At 43.0% G+C, this 23,970-nt stretch overlaps 1 protein-coding gene across 1 annotated transcript in view; it reads right to left on the reverse strand.

The window, feature by feature from the left end:
- The window catches only part of LOC139245193 (inactive ubiquitin carboxyl-terminal hydrolase 53-like), a 167,579-nt gene that overhangs the window by 37,993 nt on the left and 105,616 nt on the right, over positions 1-23,970 (reverse strand). The window contains exons 11-13 of the mRNA XM_070871130.1: positions 23,550-23,699; positions 19,793-20,492; positions 130-200 (exon numbers count right to left, since the gene is read on the reverse strand). Coding sequence (XP_070727231.1) covers positions 130-200; positions 19,793-20,492; positions 23,550-23,699 — 921 coding nt within the window. The remainder of the gene's footprint in view (positions 1-129; positions 201-19,792; positions 20,493-23,549; positions 23,700-23,970) is intronic.

Here is a 23,970-nt window from a genome sequence, read left to right on the forward strand (position 1 = left end):
AACCTTATTTTACAAGGGTTGTCATTTCTCCTCCTTATAATTCACAAAATATTTCATAAAAGTTCATGACTGCAAGTTATGCAACATTACAGTACGATACAAAAGTACATAATAAAGGACAAACCTTACCTTCATTAACTGGAAACCTACTATGCGACAGATTGGGACGTGAGTCAGGTTTCTGCAATGCTTGTTGATTCCTAAAATGTATAAAATAGTAAACTTAGGTGTATACTCCCAGCAGCATCTATTGGTTCAGGAAATCCTTGTAACTTTCAACACCAGTCTTCAATACATGCAGCAATTTGAACTGATCTGATCCTTTTGACTTTCACCCACATCATTCAGGTACAAGATATTCAAATGCCTACACAATTTATCTTAACATGCTATGATAGTTTCTATATTTTAATTAGGAGGATGTTTCAAAACTATATATTAGTGTAATTCATAAATTATGATTCCCCCCCCCCCACTAATTTGCAGTTACATTTGTATCTCAATTAACATTTCAGATATGCAGCCCATAAAAACAGATCCAATTACGAACATCTATGTGTATGAGAGATATGTGTTTTTTTTTAAAGTACTGAACATTTGCAACCAGAATGGCGACAGGACCGATCAACTAATAAAAGTTTGGGAATAGGTGAAACTCGGCAGCAGAGCAAATTAGCACAATGCCTTTCATCTCTGAAACCCAAATTTAAATCCATTCCAGGGTGGTAGAACTGTAGCCTTCTTTCTTGGTTGGCTGCAAGGCTCCAACTGAAATTATTTTAATCTCAATCCACTTCCAAATGGGTGCAAGCCTAGTGTCAAACTATATTATTCAGCAATATTACACCTATAAATTGTGTGGGGAGTAGACAAAAAAGCACATTGGTCTCATCTTTAACTCCAGGAATTTATAATGAAAAAAAAAATTGGCACGATGGTGCAGGTGCAAAATGTTTAATATATTACTCCTCAATTTCCCAATGATGTTGCACACATAAGAGTCGAGATCAACCATAGTCCTCAGGTGAAGCAGAGTTAGAAGGCAGGGGAGATTTGGATCAGGGTGCTCCAGATGTAATTTAGTTCTTATTTTAAAGTCATAAATTATTTGCGGTTATCTATTTCAAATTCCTAAATGACATTTCGAATAGAAAGTGTCTATTTAAACTTGTCAATCTGTAATTACACCCTTCTGCTAGGGGTGGCGCTGCAGAACTTTCACTGGCAGAAGTGTGCAATTGCAGTGCAATATGTTCAGGTTCCATTAGAAGTGTGGGCATAGCAATTTAAAATGGGAATATTGATAGGAAATGAACACAGACACAAGATGTTCAGTTTATTACAAGTCGATTTCCCATGACGTTGCACAGTGAGTGAAGACCAAGTGTCGTCTTCAGGTAAAGCAGGGGAGAATTGGACCAGGGCACACAGATGCAATTCACCCTCTATTTTAAACAAAACAAAAACTTACACTTGCTTCACGAGACAGACAGACAAAAAGAGACACTCAGCCAAAGGAGCAGATATCAGAACAGGTGACAAACAGCTTGATCCAAGAGGCAAGTTTTAAGGAGGGACTTAGAGAGAAGGAAATGCAGAGGTGTTGGGGTTTAGGGCAAGAATTCCAGAGCATGAGGCCTAAGGCAAGGCTGCCAATGGTGGAGCGAAGGGAGGGAGAGCTACACAAAAGGCACAGAAAGTTCTGGAGGGGGAGTTGTAAACTGAAAGGGATTACAGCATTAGCAATGGGCAAGACCATAAAGTATTTAAACATACACATGGGAATTTTAAATTGGAGGCATTGTAGAGCCCATCAATGTCTGCAAGGATGGGAATGATGAGGGAGCAGGACTTGGTATAGGATAGGATATAGGCAGCAGAGTTTTATATGAGATAAAGATTACAGATGGTGGGAGACCAACTAGGAAGCATTAGTAGAGTCCGGAGGTGAGAGGTGTGCATAACAGTTTCAGCAGCATATGGGCTGAGGCGGGGGCAGAAGCAAGCGATGTTACTGAGGTGGAGATAGGTAGTCTTTGTGATGGAAAGGACATGGGAGCGGAAGCTCAGCTCTGATCAAAAAAAGTTGTTCAGACGAGCAGTCTAGTTCAAGCTGAGGCAGTCGCTGGGGGTGCAATCAGTAACATGGATACAAAGTTTGTGGCTGGGCAGAAGTCGACTGCTTCAGACTTCCAATGTTTAGAGGAAATTGTGGCTCATCCAAAAATGGACGAGGTCATCCATTCTATCCTTTGAAAAAAATATTTATAATACTTTGATTTTATATTATCTATAGTTAGAGAGAAAAACTTACAACATATCAGGAAGCAAAGAAATAGAGTTGGGTGCTTAAGAATTTTTCTGCAGTACAGACTGAGGAGCTGAGAAATGCAAAGCTGAGGCACTATAGTGCTTCTACTGACAGGAGGGTGTGATTACAGTCTACAAGTTCACAGAAATAGCTTCCATTATAAATGTGGTCATAGGAATTTATAATGAAAAAAAGTGATACAAAGCAATGAAAACATGAAGTAGTAATTTTTTTGTAAACAGAATTTTTTATATATTACTAGTCAATTTCCCGTAATGATGCTCGTAGGGAAAATGGTGAGGACAGGGGGATTAGAACGTATAAAAGGAGAATGTGTCATTATGGAAATTATAATAAAATAAATGTAAGCTATTGAAATAGTATATATGAAAAAGATTTTATTTTATTAGAGAGATTTGGAAAAGAGAAGGTATAAATACGAAAGTAAAATTGTAAATAAAATGCAATATAGTGTCTAATATGTAGGGCCCAAGTTTGCCCCCACGCTTAGAACGGCGCACCTCTATGAGCTGCGCCGACTTTTTAAAAACAAAAACCGCGCCTAAAAGTTACCTTGTTATTCTCCCCGCAGCTGGAATGATGAAGGTCCTCGGTGTAGCGCAGCACAAGGGGCGGGTGACAGAGCCAGGACCCGGCGCTGAAAACAGTGCCGGGACCTCTGCACATGTGCGCTAGTGTGCGCGCGCATGCGCAGTAGCTCCTCACCCCTGAATCTGTGCAGGCTGTGTGGGAGGGGCCCGAAGCATGCCGTCCCTAGCCCTGGCCAAATGGGCTCCCCGCGGGAACAGTGCCTGCCTGCCCGTTCAGCCGGGAGTAATATAAAGAACATAAAGTCTGGAATAAATTAATTTATGGTAAGTTTCTGGAGAGAAAATGATTGAACGGTATGGGGAAAAGCTGGATTTCTGGGGTTGAGATTATCTAAAAAAGGATGGGCTTGTTCCTAAACATGTGTCTGTTCTCCCCCACCCCATAGAGTTGTGTATTTTTGCATTAATTTCTGAAGAAGCAATTACAATGAGCTTTCTCACAGTGGCTCAGCCATTTGGGGGTTTACAATGACAAAGCTAAAAATGTATTGTTGTGCAGACTGCTTCAAATAATTTGATAAACTATACAAAAATCACGAGGATGTAAAGATCCTGTGTTACTGGATATTTTAAAAGTACTTTATGCAGCTTTTATCTCCACCTACCTGTTGCATGTAGATTTGTGTTATTTACCTAGCACTCTAAAAGCAATCAATATGGTAAAGGAGGGGCAGTTTTGAAGCACGTCTGATTTAGCAATGCATGAAGCAGTAAGCTTGTAATCCAAGATGTATGTTCGGAGGAACTGGCTGAGATAGTCGGTTGTGATTAGGCATGTCAACAGTTAATTAGCAAATTTACGACGTCAAAAAATAGTTAGGGTGTGGGATGGTGTAATCATTTTCAAAACATTACAGTGGTTGATTTATTTATCATTTATTATTGATGATGGCTCTTTATTTGTAAAAGTGAAGTGTTTAATGCTTGTAAACTTCCCTTCCCCCCGCCCCCCCCAAATCTCTCGTTCCCTGTACCTAATTTCTAAAGTGCAGGCAAGGTTTTTCTGAGCGTACAAAAATCTACACTCACTCCATTCTAAGTTAGTTTGGAGTAAGTTTTCGCTGCCTAAACTTGCAAAACAAGCGTAAGTGGCTGGACATGCCCTCTTTTGAAAAAAAATCTGTTCTAAAATCAAACTATTCTAACTCACTAGAACTAGAGCAAATTAAATGCTGAGAACTGCAATTTCTAGGATGCTCCATTCTAAACTAGTTGCTCCAAAAAAATAGGAGCAACTCAGGCCGAAACTTGACCCCGTAGTTTTTATATTGCTTCTATGTTAAAAAGATAAGTGGAATATATATATTGAGCATAAATTATACATATATATATATATAATTAAAGAGCTTTTAATATTTGTGAATGTCCATTGCTGTGGTGATGTGAAGGGAAGTGTCAAGTTACACGTGATGATGGGAGTTTCTTAACTTAATTAAATAAAATACATTAGAGATGGAAGGGGAGGCAATGTGTTTCAGCTGCAGCACGTGGGAGCTGGTGGACACCATTGAGGTCCACGGCGACTACATCTGCAGTAAGTGTTGCCTGCTCGAGGAACTTCGGCTCCGTGTTGATGAGCAGAGGCTTCAGACACTGCGACACATCAGGCCGGGGAGAGTTACCTGGATGCTGTGTTCCAGGAGGCAGTCACGCCCCTTAGGATAAATCATTCAAATTTGGTCCATGGTTAAGGACAGAAGGATGAGACTACATTTGAGGCAGGTATAGGGACCCAGGATGTAATGATGGGGGAGCCTCAGCGCTTGCTCTTGTCCAACAGGTACGAGGCTCTTACTCCGTGTTATCGAGAGCAGGGACTGCAGGGAGGATGAGCAAACTGACCACAGCACCGTGGTACAGGGGGCCATTCATTTGGGGGGGTGGGTGAATAAAAAGAAATGTTGTCGTGCTAGAGAACAGTATAATTAGGGGGATAGATTCTGTTCTCTGCAGCCGAGCGTGAGAGTCCCGAAGAATGTGTTGCCTGCCTGGTGCCAGAGTTAAGGACATCTCCTTTGGGCTGGAGAAGAACTTGGAGTTGGAGGAGGAAGATTCAGTTGTTGTGGTCCACATAGGACCAATGACATAGGTAGAAGAAAGAAAGAGGTTCTGCTGACGGAATATGAGCAGCTAGCAATTAAATTAAAAAGCAGAACCACAAAGGTAATAATCTCTGGATTACTACCTGAGCCATGAGCAAATTTGCCTAGGGTAAATAAGATCAGAGAGACGAACGCATGGCTTGAAGGCTGGTGTGGGAGAAATGGGTTTCGATTCCTGGTGCACTGGCATCAGTACTGGGGAAAGAGGAAGCTGTTCCATTTGGACGGGCTTCACTTGAACCGGGCTGGGACTAGTGCCCTGGCGAATCAAATAACTAGGGCTGTTCAGGTGAGCGGAAATTTAAAAAGAGAAAGGCGAGAAGGCAATAGAGCAGGGTAGTGTTGGGGGAAATGATAACCAGAGTGTGACAGGAAGGGACAAAATTAAGAGTGCATCAGAAAGTGGGGTCAAAGCAGTGGAAAGAAAGGTAAAAAGACAAAATTAAAAGCTCTTTATCTGAATGCACACAGTATTTGTAACAAGATAGATGACTTGACGTTACAAATAGATATAAATGGGTATGATCTGATAGCCTTTACAGGGACGTGGTTGCAAGGTGACCCAGGCCAGGAACTGAATATTCAGGGGTATGAAACAATTCGGAAGGATAGACAGAAAGGAAAAGGAGGTGGGGTAGTTCTGTTAATAAAGGCTGAGATCAGTCATTGGTGAGAAATATTGGCTCAGAAGATCAAGATGTACAGTCAGTTTGGCTGGAGATAAGAAATAATAAGTGGAAGAAGTCACTGGTGGGCGTAGTCTATAGGCGAGTATAAATCAAGAAATATTGGAGACTTGCAAGAAAGATGCGGCAATAATCATGGGTGATTTTAATCTTCATATTGATTGGACAAATCAAATTGATCAAGGTAGCCTTGAGGAAGAGTTCATAGAGTGTATCCAGGATGGTTTCTTTGAACAGTACATTGTGGAACCAACCAGCGAGCAGGCTGTCTTAGATCTGGTACTGTGTAATGAGACAGGATTAATAAATTATCTCACAGTAAAGGATCCTCGAGAAAAGAGTGATCATAGCATGCTTCAATTTCAAATTCAGTTGAAGGGTGGCAAATGTAACCACACTATTTAAAAAAGGAAGGAGAGAAAACAGGGAACGGTAGACCGGTTAGCCTAACATCAATAGTAGGGAATATGCTGGCGTCTATTATAAAGGATGTAATAATGGCACACTTGGATAATAGCAACAGGAATAAACAAAGTCAATGTGGATTTATGAAAGGAAAATCATGTTTGGCAAACCTACTGGAGTTTTTTTTGAGGATGTAACTGATAGAATAGATAAGGGAGAACCAGTGGATGTAGTGTATTTGGATTTTTAGAAGGCCTTTGATAAAAGTCCACACAAGAAGTTAGTGTAAAATTAAAGCACATAGGATTGGGGTTAATGTATCGGCATGGATTGAAAATTGGTTAACTGACAGGAAACAGAGAGTAGGAATAAACGGGTCTTTTTCAGGGTGGCAGGCAGTGACTAGTGGGGTACCACCGGGATCAGTGCTTGGGCCCCAACTATTCACAATATATATATATATTATATATATATATATATATATAAAAATAAATGATTTGGATGAGGGAACCAAATGTAATATTTCCAAGTTTGCTGACGACACAAAACTAGGTGGGATTGTGAGTTGTGAGGAGGATGCAAAGATGCTGCAAGGCGATTTAGATAAGTTGAGTGAGTGGTAAACACATGGCAGATGCAGTATAACGTGGATAAATGTGAAGTTATCCACTTTGATAGGAAAAACATAAGGACAAAGTATTATTTAAATGGTGATGGCTTGGGAAGTGTTCATGTACAAAGAGACCTGGGTTTCCTTGTACACCAGTCATTGAAAGCAAACATGCAGGTGCAGCAAGCAGTTAGGAAGGCAAATGGTATGTTGGCCTTCATTGTAAGAGGATGTGAGTACAGGAGCAAGGATGTCTTGCTACAGTTATACAGGGCCTTGGTGAGACCGCACCTGGTGTATTGTATGTAGTTTTGGTCTCCTTACCCAAGAAAGGATATACTTGCCATAGAGGGAGTGCAACGAAGGTTCACTCACCAGACTGATTCCTGGGATGGCAGGACTGTCGTACAAGGAGAGATTGGGTCGACTAGGCCTGTATTCACTAAAGTTTAGAAGAATGAGAGGGGATCTCATTGAAACGTATAAAATTCTGACTGGGTTAGACAGACTGGGATGCGGGGAGGATGTTTCCCCTGGCTGGGAAGTCTCAAACAAGGGGTCAGTCTCAGGATATGGGGTAGGACCGAGATGAGGAGAAATTCTTTCACTCAAAGTGGTGAACCTGTGGAATTCTCTATCACAGAAGGCTGTGGAGGCCAAGTCACTGAATATATTTAAGAGGGAGGTAGATAAATTTCTAGAAACAAAAGTCATCAAGGGGTATGGGGAAAAAGCAGGAATATGGTGTTGAGATAGAGGATCAGCCATGATCATATTGAATGGCAGTGCAGACTCGAAGGGCCAAATGGCCTGCTAATGCTCCTATTTTCTATGTTTCTAAATAAAGGCGATTACAAAGGTATGAAGGCAGTTGGCTACAGTGGACTGGGAATATAGATTAAAGTGTAAGACAGTTGATGAGCAGTGGCAGACATTAAACATAACTCTCAACAAAAATATATTCCAGAGAGAAAGAGACTTTAAAGCAGATCCATCCATGGCTAACTAAGGAAGTAAAGGATGGTATCAAATTGAAAACAATGGCATACAATGTTGATAAGATTAGTGGGAGGCCAGAGGCTTGGGAATTTTTTTTAAAAAGCAGCAAAGGATGACTAAAAAAATAATGAGAGAGATGGATTATGAGAGTAAACTAGCAAGAAATATAAAAACAGATAGCAAGAGCTTCTACAGGTATATAAAAAGAGCTAAAGTAAACATTTGTCCCTGAGAGGATGAGACTGGGGAATTAATAATGGGGAACAGAGAAATGGCAGAGACTATGAACAAACATTTTGTATCGGCCTTCACGGTAGAAGACACTAAAAAAATCCCAATAATAGATAATCAAGGCGCTATAGGGAGGGGGAACTTAAAACAACCACAATCACTAAAGGACAAGTACTCGGTAAAATAATGGGACTAAAGTTGGACAAGTCCCCTGGACCTCATGGCCTGCATTTTAGGGTCTTAAATGAAGTGGCTGCAGAGATAGTGGTTGCAATGGTTGCAATCTACCAAAATTTCCTGGATTCTGGAGAGGTTCCAGCGGATTGGAAAGTTGCAAATGTAACGCCCCTATTTAAAAAAGGAGGCAGACAGAAAGCAGGAAACTATAGACCAGTTAGCCGAATATGTGTCGTTGGGAAAATGTTGAAGTCCATTATTAAGGAAGCAATAGCAGGACATTTGGAAAATCATAATGCAGTCAAGCAGAGTCAGCATGGTTTTATGAAAGAGAAATCATGTTTGAGAAATGTGCTGGAGTTCTTTGAGGATGTAACGAGCAGGGTGGATAAGGGGGAACCAGTGGATGTGGTGTATTTGGATTTCCAGAAGGCATTCGATAAGGTGCCACACAAAAGAGGTTACTGCACAAGATAAAAGCTCACAGGGTTGGGGGTATATAGTAGCATGATAGAGGATTGGCTAACTAACAGAAAACAGAGAGTCAGGATAAATGGATCATTTTCCGGTTGGCAAACTGTAACTAGTGGGGTGCCGTAGGGATCAGTGCTAGAGCCTCAACTATTTACAATCTATATTAATGATTTGGATGAAGGGACTGAGTGTAATGTAGCCAAGTTTGCTGATGATACAAAGAGGAGTGGGAAAGCAAGTTGTGAGGAGCACACAAAAAATCTGCAACAGGATATATAGACAGGCTAAATGAGTGGGCAAAAATTTGGCAGATGGAGTATAATGTGGGAAAGTGTCAGGTTATCCATTTGGCAGGACAAATAAAAAAACAAATGATTTAAATGGAGAGAGATTGCAAAATGCTGCAATATAAAAGGGACTGGGGGTCCTTGTGCATGAAACACAAATAGTATGTTGGTACAGCATGTCATCAGGAAGGCAAATGGAATATTGGCCTTTATTGCAAGGGGGATGGAGTCTAAAAGCAGGGAAGTCCTGCTACAACTGTACAGAGTATTGGTGAGACCACACCTAGAGTACCGCATACAGTTTTGGTCTCCTTATTTAAGGAGGGAACGCTTGCATTGGAGGCAGTTCAGAGAAGGTTTACTTGGTTGATTCCTGAGATGAAGAGGTTGACTTACGAAGAAAGGTTGCATAGGTTGGGCCTATATTCATTGGAGTTTAGAAGAATGAGGTGATCTTATTGAAACATATAAAATACTGAGGGGGCTCGACAAGGTAGATGCAGAGAGGATGTTTCCCCTCGTGGGGGAATCTAGAACTGGGGGCATAGTTTAAGAATAAGGGGCCGCCCATTTACAATGGAGATGAGGAGGAATTTCTTCACTCAGAGGGTCGTAAATCTGTGGAATTTTCTGCCCCAGAGAGCTGGGTCATTGAATATATTTAAGGTGGAGATACAGATTTTTGAACTATAAGGGAGTGAAGGGTTATGGGGAGCGGGCAGGGAAGTGGAGCCGAGACCAAGATCAGATCAACCATGATCTTATTAAATGGCAGAGCAGCCTTGAGGGGCCAAATGGTCCATCCCTACTCCTAATTTTTATGTTCTTAATTATGCTGAAGTGGTGGAATATTGGGGGAGAAAAGATGAAAAGTGGGCCATTGAGGTGTTGGTGAATGGAAGAAAGGTTATGGTCGCAAGTGGATTGTAATAATTGTGTGAGAGGAAGAAAATTTAGAGGATTTCAGAGAATTTGGCAGTAATGAGCACATAAAAGGTTGGTGGGATAAAGGGCTCAAGTTACAGCCTGAGTCGCTCCTATTTTTTTGGAGCAACTAGTTTAGAATGGAGCACCTTAGAAATTGCAATTCTCGGCATTTAGTTTGCTCCAGTTCTAGTGAGATTTTTTAGAACAGATTTTTTTTCCCCAAAAGGGGGCTTGTACAGCCACTTGCACTTGTTTTGCAAGTTTAGGCAGCAAAAACTTATTCCGTAGATTTTTGTACGCTCAGAAAAACCTTGCCTATATCAGGTGTAGGGAACGAGAGATGGGGGGGGGGGGGGGGGGGTGGGAGTTTACAAACATTAAACACTTCAATTTTATAAATAAAGAGCTATAAATGATAAGTCAATAAATCAATCAAAATAATTTAAAAATAAATAAAAAATTATTTCTACTCACCGACTGCAGCACCGGGAGCCCTCCAATAGCGTGCTGGGATGGGGCCCCCCCAGTGTCTCTCTGTCTCTCTCTCTCTCCCCTCCCTTCGCTGTCAGCGAGAGAGAGAGTGGAGGGGGGGGGGGGGAGAAAGAGTGTGAAGGGGGGAGGGGGGGGGAAAAAAGAGTGTGAAGGGGGGAGAGGGGGGGGGAAGAGTGTGTGAAGGGGGAGGGGGGGGGAAGAGTGTGAAGGGGGGGAAAGAGTGTGAAGGGGGGAGGGGGGGAAAGAGTGTGAAAGGGGGAGGGGGGGAGAGCGTGAAGGGGGGAGGGGGGAGGGGGGGAAGAGTGTGAAGGGGGGAGGGGGGAAGAGCGTGAAGGGGGGAGGGGGGGAAGAGCGTGAAGGGGGGAGGGGGGGGAGAGCGTGAAGGGGGGAGGGGGGGGAAGAGCGTGAAGGGGGGAGGGGGGGGAAGAGCGTGAAGGGGGGAGGGGGGGGAAGAGCGTGAAGGGGGAGGGGGGGGAAGAGTGTGAAGGGGGGAGGGGGGGGAAGAGTGTGAAGGGGGGAGGGGGGGGAAGAGTGTGAAGGGGGGAGGGGGAAGAGAGAGAGTGTATAGGGGAGGGGGGGGCGAAGGGATGGAGGGGGAAGGGGGGGAGAAAGAGAAGGGGGGGAGAGAGAAGGGGGGGAGAGAAAAGAGAGAGAAAAAAGAGGGGGGGGAAGAGAGAGAGAAAAGAGGGTGGGGAGAGAGAGAGAGAGAGAGAGAGAGAGAGAGAGAGAGAGAGAGAGAGAAAGAGAGAGAGAGAGAGAGAAAAGGTGGGGGGCGAGGGGGGAAGAGAAGAGAAGAGGCTGAACAGGCCGGGCTGCCACTGACACTTCGAGCGGGGCCCGCCCTCAGCGAGATGCCGGGCGGGCGGGCCCCGCTCGAAGTGTCAGCTGCCGACTTGGGGCGGGGGGGGGGGGGGGGGGGGGGGAAAAGAAGAGGGGAAGAAGAGAGGGGAAGGCTGAACAGGAAGGAGGGAGGGAGCTGAATAGGAGGGAGGTCAGAGTCCCGATCTTCGCCCGGGGAGCCCATTCGGCCAGGCCTAGTGTCAGGCCCCTTCACACGCAACCTCGAGGGTCTGGAGCTATTGCACATGCGCGCACACTCTAGCGCGCATGTGCAGAGGTCCCAGCACTGTTTTCAGCGCCCGGACCTGGCGCCCGACCCCTTGTGCTGCGCCACGCCGAGCACAAAGACATCCTGAGGAGACCAGAGAATCACAAGGCAAGTTTTTGCCGCCCTTTTTATTCCAGAAAGTTGGCGCACCTTATGGAGATGCGCCGTTTTTCCAGAGGGTGGAAACTTGTGCCCTAATGTCTAAGCAGGAAAGAGTACAGTTACAATGAAGAGAAAGGTTAGGGAAAGCATGAGTGAAAGTAGAAATAATATTCGTGGTGGAAATCTTAGGACGGTTAACAGCAGATTGTTTATTAAGACAAAAGCAAGAGTAGGATTGAAAGAGTCGCAATTATGAAAAGAGTAGGGCTGAGAAATAGAAATACTGGCAGCAGGAGCAAAAGAATATTTAGGGTGGGAACAAGATTAAAGGAAACAAATAGCCATGCTCTGCTCCATGTCCTCAGAACATAGCTACTTTGTTGTTCCTGTATTGCACTCCCTCTACTTACACTTTTCCATTTCCTTCATGCTCATGTGTTATTGCCTCACCTACACTTTCTTCCAGATATCAACCCCTCCCTATGCTGATGTCCCCTTTGCAGAAGTCAACCCTAAATCCTGCACTCCTATTATGGCACCTAATCCTGGGAATGACCAATGCCTTATCCCCTACTCCCTCCAAATCTGCAATCAGGCGAAGAAATCAGTTTTGGTAATTGGGAGTGGCAGTAGGATGCCAACAGCCTCAAGAGACGGGGAAAAAAATCTGGCAAGGTAGTCGAAAGTGGAGTGAGATGAGGATAGGCCTGAGAGTGGGCAAAATCTAGCCTGCAAAGATTTAGAAGCGGTGGTGGGACACGATTAGACTGCGAATGAAAAAATACCATGAGCTCGAAGCGGGGCAGGGTGCGAGCAGACAAAAGAAGCAACCCATCAAGAGGGCTTTATTTGCATGTTAAAAAAATTAAATTTATACTTTGGAGAGCTCATGAGCAGGCAAAGAAAGACAGCAATGGGGAAGGCGTGGGCGAATCTGCTAAGGATATAAGAATTAGGAGCAAGAATCGGCCATACGGCCCCTCGAGCCTGCTCCGCCATTCAATAGGATCATGACTGCTCTTCGACCTCAACTCCACTTTCCTACCTGATCTCCATATCACTGGATTCCCCTAGAGTCCAGAAATCTATCTATTTCAGCCTTGAATATACTCAACGACTCAGCATCCCAGTTATTCGATTCGTCAGGACACTAGTCCCAGCCCAGTTTAAGTGGAGCCCCTCCCAAAGGAACAGACAATACTGTTGACTGTGCCCCTTGAATCGAAACCCCTGCCTCCCACATCACTCTGATTTGCTTGTCCCTATACCATTTGTGCATTGCTCCGGTAACAATCCAGAAATTATTACCTTTGAGGTTCTGCGAGGAGATATCCTTAACCTTGGCACTGGGTAGGCAACCACAGCCTTCAGAACTCAGTCGTGGCTGCAGAGAATCGTATTTATTCCCCAACGACATCATTTACTACTACTACTACTACATTCGCTTTCACTCTCTTCCCCCCTCTACTTGAATGGCCTCCTGTACCACAGTCCCGGGGTCAGTTTGCTCATCCACCCTGCAGACTTTGCCCTCATTCACACAGGCAGCAATAATCTCATACCCATTGGATAAGGGCAAAGCACTTCACCTGGGGTCCCCTTACCTGCCTGAGTTGCAGTCACATCCTCCTGTCCCTGACCACTAACCGGATCCGTACTATTACCTAACCCAAGGAATGTGACTGCCTCCAGGATCAAAGTGTTCAGGTAACTCATCCCCCTCCCTGATGCCCTGCAATGTCTGCACCTCGGATTCCAACTCAACGGGCCCAAGTTTCCACATGATTTGCGCCTGATTTTTAGGAGCAAGTGGTGGAGAACGGACTATCTTAGAAATCGCAATTCTCCACATTTTTTTTTCTGCAGTTCTAGTCAGTTAGAACAGTTTCACTTTGGAGCAGAATTTTTTCTTCAAAAGGGAGCGTGTCCGGCCACTGACGCCTGATTTCAAAGTTTCCACAGTGAAAACGTACTCCAAACTAACTTAGAATGGAGCAAGTGAAGATTTTTGTCGAACTGAAAAAACCTTGTCTACACATTAAAAAATCAGGCGCAGGTTACAAATTAGGCGTCCAGAACGAGGTGGGGGGGAGGGAAGTCATTAAATTCTATAATAAATCCTTATTTATACTTATACAAATAAATCCAACCTGAATAAACATTTATAAGCAAAGATTAAATAAACCATCTTCCTACCTGTGTGAAAGTGCTTCAGCCAGGGAGAATTCTGCAGGAAGCCTCACAAGTTGAGGCAGCCGTTCGTTCCCGCGGGGGGGGAGGGGAGGAAGCCGTTCCCGACGCGGGCGGGGAGGGAAGGAGACAGTGAAAAGGCTGCAGGGAGCCTCACAAGTTCACAGCCATTTCCCGACGCCGGGGGGGGGGGGAGGGGGGGGCCGTCGGGAAACGACGGCCTCAACTTTGAGGCTTCCTGCAGCCTTCTCACTGCTGCAAGAAGCCTCAGTGCTGATGGCAATGTGCTTTTATTAAAAAATGTTCAAAAATTAAACAGCTACAAAGAACTACAAAAATGGCTGAGTGCCAATGTTTCCTTCACACTGCGCGAGCGCGAACGCTCCAACGCGCACGCGCAGGGTTGCCGACAGAAAAAAAAACTAATTTAAATGGTACCTGCCCTCTCCCACTTACAAAATCGGCGCGAGTGGTAGGCTCCGCCCCCCTGGGCGCTGCGCCAAGCAGACATGGAGCTGCAGGGCGCTCCAGAATCGCGCTTTTTTTTCCCCGACGCGAAAAACGGGCGCCCAGCTCGGAGGGGTGCCCGTTTTTTATCGTGTGGAAACTTGGGGCCAATAACTCCGAGCTGAAGTTCCTAGAGATGAAGACACTTCCTGCCGACGTGGTCATCCAGGACCGCGATGCTCTCCACAAATTCCTACATGCTGCAGTTGCGGCTCACCACCTGCACTGCCATCCCGATATAACCTTGCTTTACTTATTTAATTATGGAAGTTTATGTATTTAATTAACTTCGCTTATAGTTTTGTTTTTTTAAATAATTACTAGATCTAGTTTAAGTTATACACAGATTAAATTAAATATTCACCTGTAACACAAAGCACAAGTATTGGAGGCACAAAACAGCACCTCCTTCCCACTCTGCTCTGAATTCCCACTCTCTCCAGATTCCCAACTTTAACAGTGTTTATTAGCACTCCCTTTAAGCCCCAGGCTGCTGAAACTAATCAAATTATTAAACTCAATTAACAAAATTAAAAGTTTAAATACTATTTTTATAAGCAACACAAAAGTTAAAATGTTTATCTGAAGTAACTTATCTTCTGCAATTTCCTTCAAAAGCAACATGGCAGAGGTCTGAAAATTTTCAAATTCCCCTCAGTGCCAACTGATTGTAATCAAGATATAAAAGATATGAAAAAAATTGACATAAAAATGTGACAAAAGGAAGCCATGTGGCACAGATAGAAACATGCAAGCACATTTTCAACATATTATAGACTATTTGATCCCTCTTGACATTACATATGGAGATACAAGACAAAGTGTAGTTTTCAGATGAAGCAGGTTTAGAGGACAACGGTTAAGTGAACCAGGGTATACAGACATAATTCAGTCCCCATTTCAAAGTCATACATTTTGTTTTTATATTTATATTCTTATTCTAAATCCTTATATTCACATTTATAAAGGAAACTGCTTATGTAAACTTGTCACACTACAGCTCTGTTGGCAGTAAGGTACAAGTACAAGTTTACATAGGCAGTATTGCTTATAAATGTGGACTTAATCTAGAATTGGAAAAGTTGATGGAGTGTATGCAGGCACAAGTTTTTCTAATACTTGTAGTTGATTTCCTACGGAGTTACATATGGAGAGTCAAGACCAAGTGTAGTCTTCAGATCAAACGGAGTTAGAGCGTCAGGGATAAGTGGACCAGGGTCATAGAAGCACTGCAATGCTGGAGGTCAAAAGGGGAAGGTAGAATATGGAGATCAGAGGAGAAAAAGTAGAGTAGGCTGGAGAATGAGGTATAGTGGGGTTGGAGGAAACAGAGGAAGAGGGAATTACTGGGGAAAGATAAGGTAAGGTTAGAAGTTGGAGATAGGAGACACTTGTGGCAAGGGGGAACTTAAGTGCAGGAACCCGGGGGGGGGGGGGGGGGGGTGAGAATGTAAAGCCAGGTGAGAAGCAGAAAGAGACAAGAAGTCGAAATTAGAGCATGTTTGGAGGATGGTGAGGGGCATGTGAGAAGGACAGAGTACAGTTAGAGAGTGGGTCCAGAGGAGAAGCAGAGGCCTGGGGCAGAGAGCTGTTGACGTCAGATGAAGGATGTCAGAGTGGAGCTGGATCCAGTTGCACTGTTACAACCAGTGACTCTACAGTATGGCAAGTCTCGAGGGTGAGGGGGGCAGGGGAAGAGAGCACAGGAGAGCAAGAGGAAGAGGACAGCAGAGCGGGCAGGGAATCAAGAGTCAACGGCAGAGGTGAAGAAGAAGCGAGGAGAGGGAGGAAGAGGAGGACAATAAGGAGACAGGAAATGGTCAGGACAGGAGAATCATAGACATTTACAGCACAGAAGGAGTCCATTTCTGCCCATTGTGTCTGTACCGGCCAACCAAGAGGCTATCCAGCCTAATCCCACTTTCCAGCTCTTGGTCCGTAGCCCTGTGGGTTACGGCACTTTAAGTGCATATCCAAGTATTTTTAAAACATGGTGAGGGTTTCTACCTTTACCACCCTTTCAGGCAGCGAGTTCCAGACCTCCACCACCCTCTAGGTGAAGAAATTTCCCCTCATATCTCCTCCCAATTACTTTAAATCTATGCCCCCTGGTTGTTGACCCCTCCACCAAGGAGAGAATGGGAAATTGGGAGCAGGAGCCTTCCCATGATGCCGGATTGCTACAGGCTTGAAAAGCAAAAGTGGACAATAAACCTAAAAGAAATGAATAAAGAACGTTGATATAATGCATATAAAATATAAACAAATGTAAAATATTAGTATTAACTTGAAAAGCAACTGCCCAAGGAGATGCATTTTTTTGGAACAATTTAACATAGCAGCTGGGCTGCCACAGATGGCACTGAAACTTCCTCCACAAGCACCAGAAATTGCGCAATCAACATGACAAGTTTACATTGGAGAATTCCATTATAAATGTGAATATAGGAATTCATAAACATAGAAACATAGAAAATAGGTGCAGGAGCAGGCCATTCAGCCCTTCTAGCCTGCACCGCCATTCAATGAGTTCATGGCTGAACATGAAACTTCAGTACCCACTTCCTGCTTTCACGCCATACCCCTTGATCCCCCGAGTAGTAAGGACTTCATCTAACTCCCTTTTGAATATATTTAGTGAATTGGCCTCAACTACTTTCTGTGGTAGAGAATTCGACAGGTTCACCACTCTCTGGGTGAAGAAGTTTCTCCTTATCTCGGTCCTAAATGGCTTACCCCTTATCCTTAGACTGTGACCCCTGGTTCTGGACTTCCCCAACATTGGGAACATTCTTCCTGCATCCAACCTGTCCAAACCCGTCAGAATTTTAAACATTTCTATGAGGTCCCCTCTCACTCTTCTGAACTCCAGTGAATACAAGCCCAGTTGATCCAGTCTTTCTTGATAGGTCAGTCCCACCATCCCGGGAATCAGTCTGGTGAATCTTCACTGCACTCCCTCAATAGCAAGAATGTCCTTCCTCAAGTTAGGAGACCAAAACTGTACACAATACTCCAGGTGTGGCCTCACCAAGGCCCTGTACAACTGTAGCAACACCTCCCTGCCCCTGTACTCAAATCCCCTCGCTATGAAGGCCAACATGCCATTTGCTTTCTTAACCGCCTGCTGTACCTGCATGCCAACCTTCAATGACTGATGTACCATGACACCCAGGTCTCGTTGCATCTTCCCTTTTCCTAATCTGTCACCATTCAGATAATAGTCTGTCTCTCTGTTTTTACCACCAAAGTGGATAACATCACATTTATCCACATTATACTTCATCTGCCACGCATTTGCCCACTCACCTAACCTATCCAAGTCACTCTGTAGCCTCATAGCATCCTCCTCGCAGCTCACACTGCCACCCAACTTAGTGTCATCCGCAAATTTGGAGATACTACATTTAATCCCCTCGTCTAAATCATTAATGTACAATGTAAACAGCTGGGGCCCCAGCACAGAACCCTGCGGTACCCCACTAGTCACTGCCTGCCATTCCGAAAAGTATCCATTTACTCCTACTCTTTGCTTCCTGTCTGCCAACCAGTTCTCAATCCACGTCAGCACACTACCCCCAATCCCATGTGCTTTAACTTTGCACATTAATCTCCTGTGTGGGACCTTGTCGAAAGCCTTCTGAAAGTCCAAATATACCACATCAACTGGTACTCCTTTGTCCACTTTATTGGAAACATCCTCAAAGAATTCCAGAAGATTTGTCAAGCATGATCTCCCTTTCACAAATCCATGCTGACTTGGACCTATCATGTCACCATTTTCCAAATGCGCTGCTATGACATCCTTAATAATTGATTCCATCATTTTACCCACTACTGAGGTCAGGCTGACCGGTCTATAATTCCCTGCTTTCTCTCTCCCTCCTTTTTTAAAAAGTGGGGTTACATTGGCTACCCTCCACTCGATAGGAACTGATCCAGAGTCAATGGAATGTTGGAAAATGACTGTCAATGTATCCGCTATTTCCAAGGCCACCTCCTTAAGTACTCTGGGATGCAGTCCATCAGGCCCTGGGGATTTATCGGCCTTCAATCCCATCAATTTCCCCAACACAATTTCCCGACTAATAAAGATTTCCCTCAGTTCCTCCTCCTTAATAGACCCTCTGACCACTTTTATATCCGGAAGGTTGTTTGTGTCCTCCTCAGTGAATACCGAACCAAAGTACTTGTTCAATTGGTCTGCCATTTCTTTGTTCCCCGTTATGACTTCCCCTGATTCTGACTGCAGGGGACCTACGTTTGTCTTTACTAACCTTTTTCTCTTTACATACCTATAGAAACTTTTGCAATCCGCCTTAATGTTCCCTGCAAGCTTCTTCTCGTACTCCATTTTCCCTGCCCTAATCAAACCCTTTGTCCTCCTCTGCTGAGTTCTAAATTTCTCTCAGTCCCCAGGTTCGCTGCTATTTCTGGCCAATTTGTATGCCATTTACTTGGCTTTAATACTATCCCTGATTTCCCTTGATAGCCACGGTTGAGCCACCTTCCCTTTTTTATTTTTACGCCAGACAGGAATGTACAATTGTTGTAATTCATCCATGCGGTCTCTAAATGTCTGCCATTGCCCATCCACAGTCAACCCCTTAAGTATCATTAGCCAATCTATCTTAGCCAATTCATGCCTCATACCTTCAAAGTTACCCTTCTTTAAGTTCTGGACCATGGTCTCTGAATTAACTGTTTCATTCTCCATCCTAATGCAGAATTCCACCATATTATGGTCACTCTTCCCCAAGGGGCCTCGCACAATGAGATTGCTAATTAATCCTCTCTCATTACACAACACCCAGTCTAAGATGGCCTCCCCCCTAGTTGGTTTCTCGACATATTGGTCTAGAAAACCATCCCTTATGCATTCCAGGAAATCCTCCTCCACCGTATTGCTTCCAGTTTGGCTAGCCCAATCTATGTGCATATTAAAGTCACCCATTATAACTGCTGCACCTTTATTGCATGCACTCCTAATTTCCTGTTTGATGCCCTCCCCAACATCACTACTACTGTTTGGAGGTCTGTACACAACTCCCACGAACGATTTTTGCCCTTTAGTGTTCTGCAGCTCTACCCATATAGATTCCACATCATCCAAGCTAATGTCTTTCCTAACTATTGCATTAATCTCCTCTTTAACCAGCAATGCTACCCCACCTCCTTTTCCTTTTATTCTATCCTTCCTGAATGTTGAATACCCCTGGATGTTGAGTTCCCAGCCCTGATCATCCTGGAGCCACGTCTCCGTAATCCCAATCACATCATATTTGTTAACATCTATTTGCACAGTTAATTCATCCACCTTATTGCGGAAAAAGTTGACACAAAAGGTGTGGCAAATGTGACAATAGAAAACCAACATGTGTAGACAGGAAGTGTGCACAGTTTAAAAAAAAATGTATTACCAATGGATAGAGGTCTTGAATTATAAAGAAATGGCATGAAGTGTAAAAAGTTATCCGAATGCAAAAACCACAATTTTACTACTCGAGTCATAGTATGTTTTAAAATGATAACCAATAACACCAGGCCAGTTTGAAAATAAAAGCAAGAGTTACCTATTGGAAAGTGCATCTTGGATATTCTTCAAGTGTTTTTTATTGAAAGCTTCTATACCCAGAGAGTCGTAATTAGTGGAGCCATTACTGAGTTGATCACTGCTTTCATACTCGGATTCAATTCTGTGCATCTGACAGCTGGCATTATGGACTTTTAAGTTTACATTGACATTGTTTTTTGCTTTTTCTAGATTTGCTTTTCCATCAACTTCCAATGAAGAACTTCCACTTCCTTGTTTGACTTCATTTTCATATATAGTCATTAATCCTTTGTGCTTTCGGTTCTCACTCAATAAATCTTTAGTGTTCTGTCCTTTGCTAGGCAGTGACTGGTCAGTTGAGCTTGATTTGTGCTTTGGACCGCTTTGCCTTCTGTTACCTTCCTCAAAAATACTGTCCACATTCAGTGTTTCCCGTGAGGGTTTCCAAACCTTACCCTTACTCCTACTCCTCCCATTGCCTTTGTCTCTCGAATCTTGACTGCTATCAGTGTCATATCCAGTGGAGCTGCTGTTTTTGTTTTTATGCTGTATACTGTCAGATTCATAAAATAATTTGTCTGATGTTGCCTTAGCTTGTGGAGTAGTTCTACCTTCACTTGAAGGTCCTTTTCCTTGACTATTGTGTACATGTTGATCCCAGAAATGTCTCAGACCATTGCCATGTGGTGGTATTCCAGATTTTGAAGGAGACCTGTCCTCTGAAGAAACATTATGGTCATATTGTGAGCACAGAACAGACATAGTGTTAAATAGTGGAAGAGCAGACCAGCACCATACATGTACAATCTCAGACATAGACAGCAGTTACATGACATTTCTACAAGATGCATTTAAAAATGAGAAATTACTTACTGTAGGCTGTTTTTTTTTTCTTGCTCTGAGTGAAGTTCAATCTCAAAGTACAAATTGTAATTATACACATCTCAGAAGGCTAAATCAAGACACTTCATACAAGTTAGTTGACCTCCCTCTAGCTCTGCTGATTCAAATACAACTATACAAACTTTTTTTTATTGTGTTATAAGCCCCATTAGTAAACATAATCAAAATATCTACCAGATTAAAGGGGAGGGGGTGAAACAAGAGATGAGCTATCAATAATCAACCAGAAAGTCTTCAGATTTAGAAGCAATATTTATACCCCAGAGAACGGATCCTTCCCGTGAGGTACAGAAGTAGGATCTGCTTATTGCCATGATGTTAAAGGACCATAGTTTGTCGTAACAGTAAGATAGTACCTCTATAGGTTTAGCTGTGTCTGCTGGTACCTTTAAGTTATGAAAAATGCATATATAAATGCGTGTTCAGGAATAAGAGATGGCCTTTATGTGGACATGGATCCTGTTCTTTACCTTGAAAATTTTCAATGGAAATGGATGTGGTATAATTTAATTCACAGAAATATGATCCTGGATGATAGTAATCTCCATCTATTCAGCTATACAAAAGATTATTATTAGGTGGTCCCAAATCTCCAGATTCATCTATTTTACCAGGGATCGCCATAATACGTTTTCATTACTTTGGACAGTTGTGGTAATTTTCATGCATCTCAATCCGGTTTCCAATGAAAAGATAGTTTTCCTGTATTAGCCTACATTGAGGGGTAATATGTGTACCTTATTGCAATTCATTCTGTACTTCCTAGGCAATTTTTCAGTTATATTTGAACCAGTCAGTACACCCAGTTTAAAACGCTGCAGCATTAATGGTGATCGCTTTGTTCTACTGACATTTCTAGAAACAATGTAGAGCAATTAATTGCCCGAGCCTGACGCTCCAAGGGAAGTACCACTAACAGATAATGGATTCACCACCTGAGCAGAATCCAACTTTTTGATGTTTTATTATTTTGTGCATGCAATATTCAATAAGTTCAGATCAAAAATACTAGGGTACTGAATAGAAAAATGTTCACTTGATCATCACATGAAAACGCATCAAAAAATTTATGTTTGCGAAATGACCGTTTAATAATCAGTTTATGTGTAAAAGCAGCTTTTTAAATTGCAAATTGGGCCTTCATAAGCACTCAAATGAATAATTTGTTGAGGGAAAAGTATCTGTATATATAATATATATATATATTATATATATAGCAAATTAAAGTTACAAATAAGCTCTCTAGCAAAAGGCTTTTGACAAGGTCCCACACAAGAGATTAGTGTGCAAAATTAAAGCACATGATATTGGGGGTAATGTATTGATGTGGATAGAGAACTGGTTAGTAGACAGGAAGCAAAGAGTAGGAATAAACGGGTCCTTTTCAGAATGGCAGGCAGTGATCAGTGGGGTGCCGCAGGGTTCAGTGCTGGGACCCCATCTATTTACAATATACATCAATGATTTAGATGAAGGAATTGAATGTAATATCTCCAAGTTTGCAGATGACACTAAGCTGGGTGGCAGTGTGAGCTGTGAGGAGGATGCTAAGAGGCTGCAGGGTGGCTTGAACAGGTTAGGTGAGTGGACAAATGCATGGCAGATGCAGTATAATGTAAATAAATATGAGGTTATCCACTTTGGTGGCAAAAACAGGAAGACAGATTATCTGAATGATGACAGATTAGGAAAAGGGGAGGTGCAACGAGACCTGGGTGTCATGGTACATCAGTCATTGAAGTTTGGCATGCAGGTACAGCAGGCGGTGAAGGCGGCAAATGGTATGCTGGCCTTCATAGCTAGAGGATTTGAGTGTAGAAGCAGGAAGGTACAGAGCCTTGGTGAGGCCACACCTGGAATATTGTGTTCAGTTTTGGTCTCCTAATCGGAGGAAGGACGTTCTTACTATTGAGCGAGTACAGCGAAGGTTCACCAGATTTGATTCCCGGGATAGCAGGACTGACATATGAGGAGAGACTGGATCAAGTGGGCTTGTATCCACTGGAGTTTAGATGAATGAGAGGGGATCTCATAGAAACATATAAAATTCTGACAGGATTGGACAGGTTAGAGGCAGGAAGAATGTTCCTGTTGCTGGGGAGTTCCAGAACCAGGGGTCACAGTCTAAGAATAAGGGGTAAGCCATTTAGGAGCGAGATGAGGAGAAACTTCATCACTCAGAGAGTGGTTAACCTGTGGAATTCTCTACTGCAGGAAGTTGTTGAGGCCAGTGCGTTAGATATATTCAAAAGGGAGTTAGTTAGATATGGCCCTTATGGCCAAAGGGATCAAGGGGTATGGAGAGAAAGCAGAAAAGGGGTACTGAGGTTGAATGATCAGCTATGATCTTATTGAATGGCGGTGCAGACTCAAAAGGCCAAATGGCCTGCTCCTGCACCTAATTTCTATGTTTCATATATTCCAAAACAACAGTGAAACAGAAATACTTCTATCTTAAATCCTTTCGAAGTAAGTCTGCTGTGACAACTGCTCTACACAGGTGCAGATTCTCCATGCTCTAACAGATGCAATGCAACATCTTTAGTGTAGCCCAAATCAATTAGCCACCACCCTAAAAATTACCTTCTTATAAGCACTCATTTTGAGAATGCTTCACCAAATTTCATGCAAGTCAGTAAAAATGCACATAATTTGGATTAGGACTTCCAATAATAGCCATCAAAAGGAATAGAAGCATTGGTCTAAATCAGAAGGCTGCGGCAGCAAGAAAACATTTAATTCATTGCTTTTAAACTTGGGCAATAGCAAGAAAGCTTTCAAAAACAATGCCAGTACTTCAGTTGGTAAGTTTAATTATTCACAGAATCAGAGTTTTAATTTCAAAAGTAAAATAAGCACATAAAAACACTAACCTCTCTGCCTGCCATAGTCAGCTCTTTTTGTTGGCTTATCATTTTCTTTTTTCTGGAGATGTGAAGAGTTCCTTGCATTATGTGGCTTTTGAGCACACTCTTTTGAATGCTCTCGCAGCCGAGAAAGTTTTTCATCAGGAAACACTTTAACTGCAAAAACACAGATAGGGTACTTTTTTGGTCAATACAGTAGTACACCAAATAAACTTTACGCAACAAAATGAAAATAAACTGTTCTTCCCTACATCACAAAATACTGTATTTGGACTTACAGCTGCTTTTTATTGTCACAAGTTAAAGGGTATAAAAACACGTGTAAAAAAAAAGCATTTGTTCATGAATTTTTGTGATTGTTACAAGGTTCATAATGTCCTAAATTGTTGGCCAACAAGCAACATATTTGGCAATGTTTTAATCATTT

Source organism: Pristiophorus japonicus, chromosome 2, assembly GCF_044704955.1.
Source record: "Pristiophorus japonicus isolate sPriJap1 chromosome 2, sPriJap1.hap1, whole genome shotgun sequence".
Lineage (NCBI taxonomy): Eukaryota > Metazoa > Chordata > Chondrichthyes > Pristiophoridae > Pristiophorus > Pristiophorus japonicus.